The sequence below is a fragment of the Oncorhynchus mykiss genome, chromosome 27, assembly GCF_057628025.1.
Source record: "Oncorhynchus mykiss isolate SJ-2025 chromosome 27, ASM5762802v1, whole genome shotgun sequence".
NCBI lineage: Eukaryota > Metazoa > Chordata > Actinopteri > Salmoniformes > Salmonidae > Oncorhynchus > Oncorhynchus mykiss.
In genome coordinates, this window is record NC_143048.1 from 37,082,730 (window position 1) to 37,091,249 (window position 8,520).

General features: G+C 48.1%; 1 protein-coding gene across 3 annotated transcripts; it reads left to right on the forward strand.

The window, feature by feature from the left end:
• Positions 1-212: 212 nt before the first annotated feature.
• On the forward strand, positions 213-8,268 carry LOC110507977 (frizzled-4). 3 transcript variants are annotated; one of them, XR_016492516.1, is made up of 4 exons: positions 213-2,269; positions 3,772-4,325; positions 5,911-6,056; positions 6,185-8,268. XR_016492516.1 is itself a non-coding variant. In XM_036965202.2 (4 exons), the coding sequence occupies exons 1-4, from the start codon at positions 2,003-2,005 to the stop codon at positions 6,846-6,848; spliced, it is 1,605 nt and encodes a 534-aa protein (XP_036821097.2). In that variant the 5' UTR covers positions 213-2,002; the 3' UTR covers positions 6,849-8,268. The 3 variants fall into 3 exon arrangements, 2 of the variants coding, with proteins under 2 accessions (XP_036821097.2, XP_036821098.2); XM_036965202.2 differs by having other exon boundaries at positions 3,772-4,299; XM_036965203.2 differs by having other exon boundaries at positions 1,550-2,269; positions 3,232-4,299.
• Positions 8,269-8,520: the final 252 nt, after the last annotated feature.

The window sequence follows — 8,520 nt, forward strand, 5'->3', positions numbered from 1 at the left end:
AAAGAATCCTTAATAGAAAATTACTGAAGTAAAAGGGAAAGTCACCCAGTAAAATACTACTTGAGTACAAGTCTAAAAGTATTTGTTTTAAAATACTTACGTATCAAAAGTCAAATGTAATTGCTAAAATATACTTGTGTTTTTAAAGCAAAAGTAAAAGTATAAATCGTTTCAAATTCCATTCATTAAGCAAACCAGACGGCACCATTTTGTAGCTTTTTTATTTACAGATAGCCAGGGACCACCACAACACATCATTTACAAATTAAGCATTTGTGTTTAGTGAGTCCACCAGATCAGAGGCAATAAGGTTGACCATGGAGTAAAAAGTACATTATTTTCTTTAGGAATGTAGTGAAAGTAAAAGTGAAAAATGTAAAAGTGAATTAAAGTACAGACACCCCAAAAAAACGACTTAGGTAGTAGTTTATTTTTATGTAAGTATTTTCCACCGCTGCAGAAACACACAGCACTCTCCCCCACTCTGATAAGCATCAGCTACAACGTGCGTGTGCCATTGTTCCACCTTCGAGCTAATTACTGGGAGGATCCATCAGTATGGGAGCGGGTGGAGGTCGTTTTTATTGCAGCCAATCTGTTGTCACGCTAAATACCCCTGAACAGGATCACTTTAGGGAAAACCAAGTGCCCCTACTCTCACTCTGCTGATCATGCTGTTCTTCTATTCTATTTTCTTTATCTCTTGTAAATATTAATAAACTACAAGTAGGAGACAATAACCTACCCCCACCACCCCTGTGTTTAGGTTGGTCAGGCATAGAATGCCTATATGCGAGATATCTCAACCAGAATCAGGGGCTTCCCCACCCAGGGGTCATCACACCAACATAAACACACACGGTGATAGTGACTAGACATTCCAGTCCAAATGCAGCCTTTAGTCTGTGGATGTCCAATGGGCTAGAGGTATCCAACGCAGCGGCATTACTGCAGACCAGTGGTTCCCAACCAGGGGTACTTGGCCTATCCGCAGGGGGTACTTGAGAAGACTCATTAGACTATAGGCTTACTGGTCAAATATACATAAGGGGGTAAATCAGGGGTACTCCAGGAAGAGCATAATTCCGTTGGTGGTACAGTAACCCGAAAAATGTTGGGAACCACTGTTGTAGACTACATCCATTAGAATGTCATGAACACTAAAGTTGAAGAGCTGAAGATGTGAGCCTGTGGTGGAGATGCAGCCTGTTTTTAAGACCATTAGTGATTTAAAAATACCAATACAACTATCCCGTTTCAGGAGCGAGACTGCCTTTTATTTCTAAAAATATGGCCAATAAAAATATGACCCAAGGCCAAAATAAATACTAGTTCTGTTCTGGATTTCGTCAGAAGAACTGTTGAGTCCGCTCTCTGATTCTTAACATGAGAAGAGGGCCACAGGCAAAATCCTCATCATAAAACCCCGCCCTTTTGAGTACTGTTCCGCCTTCTGATTGGCTTCTGAGACCTCTCCTGGCCGCTGGTTGGTTTTCCCTCGCGAGACAGACGGGGAATTTGTTCTTTACGGAGTGGGACGGAAGCGCGAGGGCAGAACACGCAGAGACCGACCAGCAACCTGTCACCACAGCGTATAGAGCGCAGACCTAACAGAGTTACTATACCGGGAAACTGGAACGGACAGGGCTCCGGGATGTCTCCGATGTCTCGTCCGTGAGAAACCACATAAGGAACTATCGAAACAGACACTGCAAAGCGAGGCAGGAGTTTTAATTGCATGGAAAATCTGGATCTAACAGTTCCTTTTATTATTGCCGTTGGATACGTTGTTTCCAACTTTGCTTGACGGGTCGGAGTGTGCTACCAACTGTGCTTCCAGGACAGGAGCGGATATAAACAGCCGCTGACCGCGCACTCCGAAGTGGACTAATCTTTCCCCAGCACCCGATGGACTAGCCTACCAGGCAACGCCCGGAACCCAATTAGTTGATCAATTTGGATTCTTAGCGGGATTACTTTGGACCTTTCCCCCCTCGTAACAATGAGTCGGGCTGTGTGCACTCTTGCGGCGGTAGCGCTCTCCCTCGCGCTGCTGTGTGGTCCAGGATCCATTGGTCTGGTGTGTGCATTCGGCGACGAGACAGAGGAGATGACGTGCGACCCGATACGCATCGCCATGTGCCAGGACCTGGGCTACAACGTCACCAAGATGCCCAACCTGGTGGGCAACGTCCTGCAGTCAGACGCCGAGCTCCAGCTCACCACCTTCACACCACTCATACAGTATGGCTGCTCCAGCCAACTGAAGGTACACACGCACACACACACACACAGGCTGGGATGGTTCTCAGGCTGGGATGTGTGATTGAGCAGGCAGTGTATAGTGGAAAGAGAGCACATGACAGAGTCGCAGGGAGGCAGCCAGTCTTGGTTCAGCAGCACGGGGCAATGAGATAATACAGGGCCAGGCCAGCTCCAACAATACTGCCCTCAGTACTACTCTCTGTTAGGCCGCTTGTCTGCCTGAACCACCATGAAGCTGGAAATTAAATCCGTCCCATTTTGTCTTTTTCATAAGGTTTTTATTGTCCTGACTGAAATGACCAATGAGTACACACTCTTGGAAAAAAAGGTTCAATCTAGAACCAAAAAGGGTTATTCGGCTGTCCCCATAGGAGAACCCTTTGAAGAACCTCTTTAGGTTCCAGGTAGAACCCTTTCCACAAAAGGTTCTACATGGAACCCAAAATAGTTCTACCTGGAACCAAAAAAGGGTTCTCCTACGGGGACAGCCGCAGAACCCGTTTGGAAGCCTTTTTCTAAGTGTAGTTATTTGTGTGGTTAGATGGAAATGTCAGGATGAATACATCCAGTGCTGTTGATATTTACTGTGGTTTACCACTCCATAGTCTGTAGACACAGCAACCCACTGGAAGGACATCCCTTATCCTGACCATTGAGATATATTAACAAACATTCAGTCCATTCGTCAAATTCTAATTGATTTAAGAGCTGTTGTGGGAATATTGCGGCATTGTAGTTGTCTGGATGCTATAGGTTATTATGAGTTTGTGTTGTGATTGCCTGTCTCTTGTGGTTCAGTGTGTGAGCGTGGTATGTGAGCTATCTGGAGTGACGGATAGGAAATGGCAACATTTCACATCTGAGCACAGAAACATCCCTCAGATTAGGCTCGTTCTTTCTTACACACTCTCAGACATTCATCCGAGGAAATGGAAACTAGATCTTGCACATTTGCTTTTCTAATAGGAAGAATCTCTCAGGTATCCACACACACACTTGGCCGTGAACAGTGGCAGCACTCAGGTTACCTGCTGCGGAGGGAGGAAAACAGGCCTTCTCCAGTCCAGCTAGTGATCAGAGAACAGTAGCACAGCTCCAACAGAGAGAAGCGTCTCTGGTATGGTCTCTCACCCACAATGCTGCCCAGCGCTTCCAATGCCACAGGGTAGGTGGCCCCTGTGGCCCTGAGACATTCATCTCTCCAGGGAATTATCTGTCCGACCATTCAATCACCTGTTTATTTGTTGTAGTAGCTTTAATAATCATTTTGAAATCCCTAAAGGTTTCAGCACAATGTTTTCTGCCCAGTGGCTGGTTTTCCTGACTAAGCTTAAACAACAGTTCCTTTCATTTCCAGTTGTCTGAAATTAGAATAGGAAGCAGACTAAGGACCATGATGCAACACAGGGAAAGCAGACAGAGCAATGCACACAGAATCATCATAGAAACTATTTTAGAAATGAATTGATATGCAAAGATAACACCCCTCTGTCGCTCTCTCTCCAGTTCTTCCTGTGTGCGGTGTACGTGCCCATGTGTACAGACAAGGTTCCCATCCCCATCGGGCCGTGTGGCAGCATGTGTCTGTCTGTCAAGAGGAAGTGTCTGCCAGTCCTAATAGAGTTCGGCTTCGTCTGGCCAGAGCTGCTCAACTGCAGCCTGTTCCCCCCTCAGAACGACCACAACCACATGTGTATGGAGGGTCCGGGGGATGAGGAGGCCCCCTACCACCCGGTCCGACCCCTGCCCCCCCAGGAGGAGGAGTGCCAGGCCCTGGGGGCCGGGCCAGACCAGTATGCCTGGGTGAGGCGGAGCCACAGCTGTGCACTGCAGTGTGGGTATGACGCGGGGCTGTACCGGCGCGAGGCCAAGGTGTTTACAGACGTGTGGATGGCAGTGTGGGCGGTGTTGTGTTTTCTCTCTACCACCCTGACCGTCCTCACCTTCCTCCTGGACTCAACACGTTTCTCCTACCCCGAGAGACCCATCATCTTCCTCTCCATGTGCTCCAACCTCTACAGCGTGGCCTACCTGGTGAGGACATAGGACTTAGAGCAGGGGTAGGTCGCCTGGTACTGGAGTGTTGCAGGCGCTTCATGTTTTGATTTAACTGACCTGGAAGACCAGGTGTGTTCTAATTTAGGCAACCACTGAACTGATTGATTTTACTTAGAAACTTTTAGAACATATACATAAGGGTGTTCCAGCCAGTGACGCCTCCACATACAATCAAGGGTAACACAATAAAGCTTGAAAGCTTATTTCCATTGTGGTCCTTTTGGAGGGGGAAGGGTGGGGGCTGCAGTAAGGTTAGGCACAATGGTAGTGGCAACAAACAATGACGGACAAAATGGTTTGTTTCATAAAATTAGCTAATTAGTACAGTTCAATTTCCTAATAAACAACTTTGGGCAGGTGCATCTCCCTTGTCTCACATACCCCTAATATACATATATACAACAATCAATCCCTAATATATACAAGACCGGAGGCACACTGTACCTACAGGGTGCATAGTTGGAACAAAAAACAGGGTTGCCTTCCTTCCCCTGACTTAAATGATTAAACTAATGCTTAAAACACTGGGCTGTTTCTCAATAGTTTAAATTAGCCTCCTCTTCTTCATGATCACTAATATGACAGGTGGAAGCAGTTTGTTGTAAACCTGCCCAGTCCTTTCAGCTACCTGTGGTAATGAGGAAAGTAGAACATGACAGGAAGACATGCTAGAGTACGTAGACCCAGCCATGGTCTCCTGGATGACCTGATGACCCCTGGTCTCCTGGATGACCTGATGACCCCTGGTCTCCTGGATGACCTGATAACCCCTGGTCTCCTGGATGACCCCTGGTCTCTTGGATGAACCGGTTAACCCCTGGTCTCCTGGATGACCTGATAACCCCTGGTCTCCTGGATGACCTGATGACCCCTGGTCTCCTGGATGACCTGATAACCCCTGGTCTCCTGGATGACCTGATAACCCCTGGTCTCCTGGATGACCTGATAACCCCTGGTCTCCTGGATGACCTGATAACCCCTGGTCTCCTGGATGACCTGATGACCCCTGGTCTCCTGGATGACCTGATAACCCCTGGTCTCCTGGATGACCTGATGACCCCTGGTCTCCTGGATGACCCCTGGTCTCTTGGATGACCTGATAACCCCTGGTCTCTTGGATGACCTGATAACCCCTGGTCTCCTGGATGACCTGATGACCCCTGGTCTCCTGGATGACCCCTGGTCTCTTGGATGACCTGATGACCCCTGGTCTCCTGGATGACCTGATGACCCCTGGTCTCCTGGATGACCTGATGACCCCTGGTCTCTTGGATGACCTGATAACCCCTGGTCTCTTGGATGACCTGATAACCCCTGGTCTCCTGGATGACCCCTGGTCTCCTGGATAACCTGATGACCCCTGGTCTCCTGGATGACCCCTGGTCTCCTGGATGACCCCTGATGTCTCCTGGATGACCCCTGATGTCTCCTGGATGACCCCTGGTCTCCTGGATGACCTGATGTCTCCTGGATGACCCCTGATGTCTCCTGGATGACCCCTAATGTCTCCTGGATGACCTGATGACCCCTGGTCTCCTGGATGACCTGGTCCATGTCTAACCCCTGTGTCTCTGTCTTTCCCTGTAGGTGCGCCTGACTCTGGGTCGGGAGCGTGTGTCCTGTGACCTGGAGGAGGCAGCAGTGCCTGTTCTGGTACAGGAGGGGTTAAAAAGTACTAGCTGTGCCATTGTCTTCCTCCTGCTCTACTTCTTTGGCATGGCCTCCTCGTTGTGGTGGGCACACACACAAACACACACACAAACTCTGGACAAAAGTATTACACTGTAAGGAATAGATTTGGATGAAACCGTTAGAACAGTGGACTCCCAGCTCTCTAACCCGTCTCTCTGCCTCCTCCCAGGTGGGTGATTCTGACTCTGACCTGGTTCCTGGCTGCAGGGTTAAAGTGGGGTCACGAGGCCATTGAGATGCACAGCTCCTACTTCCACATAGCAGCCTGGGCAATCCCCGCCATCAAGACCATCGTCATCCTCATCATGCGACTAGTAGATGCTGATGACCTCACGGGGCTGTGCTACGTAGGTAACCTACAGCAGGAGGCCGTGACGGGTTTCGTGGTCGCCCCGCTCGCTGCATACCTCCTCATCGGGACTCTGTTCATCTGCGCCGGCTTGGTGGCCCTGTTTAAGATCCGCTCCAACCTGCAGAAGGACGGGGCCAAGACGGACAAGCTGGAGCGTCTGATGGTGAAGATCGGGGTGTTCTCTGTGCTGTACATGGTACCTGCGTCCACCGTGATAGGCTGCTACCTCTACCAGCTGTCCCACTGGGGGGACTTCAGGGCCAGTGCCAGGGACTCATACGTGGCAGCAGAGATGCTGAGGATCTTTATGTCTCTGCTGGTGGGCATCACGTCGGGCATGTGGATCTGGTCGGCCAAGACCCTTCACACCTGGCAACGCTGCTCTGCCCGGCTGTGGAGAGACGGTCGGGCAGGGAGGGGCAAGCGGGCACCGGGGGACAGCTGGATAAAACCTGGCAAGGGCAATGAGACGGTGGTGTGAGGGGAGAGAAAGGGAGAGAGGGGAAGATAGGAACCGGGTGGCTTTTTAAAGCAAACCTGCCCCCAAACCCACTGCTAGTGCTACTACCTGATGTAGGAGAGCGAAAGAGAGAAGGACAGACAGATAAATAGCCCCACTAAGCAGACAGTGGTCTCCTTTGCCCACGTTGTCTGTGGTTCTCTCCCTACTAGCAGACTAACCCAGAGAAGAGACTGACCCTGTAGCCTACAGCAGGCTCTGGGCTGATCTATAGAACCTTCTGACTTCAGAGAGTTGTTTTAAAGGTTGAATTTACACTGGAGTCATGGTCCAGATGATGTATAGATCTAAACTACAGCCACACTGAAATGCACTATGACTAGCTGATGTGGATGTAGCTTGGTTAACATGCCTTATGTGGAACGGGAGGCTGGACTGCCCAGCCAGCCACACTCTGGAGGCTATGAAGCTATGCCACTGCAACGGCATCTGGGATTTGTAGGGAATTGACTCTATGGTGCTGCAGCTAAGGCACCTGGGAAACGTAGGCCTATGTCCTTTACCTCAGTGCTCAGCAAGCAGCACAGCTGACCTCCACCGACCTACACGCAGTCTTAATGAGGAAACAGACACTCAACTATGAACTCTGAACTATAACCCTTGACCTTCTTCAGTCACTCATGGAACCCTTAGGAATGGCGGTCAGTAATGAACTGGTGTAAGGTTCTTTCTGTATTTCTTTTTACCGGTTTTGGAAGTGAATTAAGAGTTATTATGAATGATGTTAGACAATCAACCCCCAAAACACATTATGCAAATGCTATAATACACCAACAGTGAAACACAGAGAGAGAGAGAGAGAGAGAGACACTCATACAGCCTATAGAGTTGCCCCTTATGCAATCCACTCCCATCAAATCTGCTGCATCAGCTGAGTTATTATTGCATTAAGCTGCAACCATTACAACACACACAGCAGAGAGACAGTCAAATACAACACACACACACACACACACACACACACACACACAGCAGAGAGACAGTCAAATGCAACACACACAACAGAGACAGAGGGACTCTGTAGTCTCTCGACATCTCTACTGTGTTGCCAGTACAGGTCCTCTGGTAATAGGTCTCAAATGCAGCCCTATCATTCCCCATATAGTGACTACACTATGAGGAATAGGTGTGTTTTGGGAAGTGTCCTTTTGAAGTGTGATTTTAATAACCTGATAGTACCTAAGACCTTTGGGTACTGCCAACCCCACAACTCCATCAAGTACTTTTTTGTAAAGAGAAACAGGTGTTTTGATGTTTTTTAAATGTATTATAAGAAATGCTAATTTATCTCTGTAAAAATACATCAAAAACCACAAAAAAAGTTTATAAAAATAAACTACTTTTGTATCAGAAGAAAAATAAAAGCGTTTTGGTTTTAAAAGGTGTTCTACTTGTAATTATTGTGTGTAAATGTTGGCCCATTTATAATCCCATTATAACCATTGTAATATATTACACTACATCAAGTCAAACTCTAAACTGGATTTAAAATAAACTCACAATTCAGATTTGCTGGATAATGCCTTAAATAGCTCTTTCGTCCCACCCCACACACATGCGGAGACCTCACCTAGGTTAACTGATGCCTCCAGAGACGAAACCTCTCGTCACCCAACGCATAGGTTTACCTCCA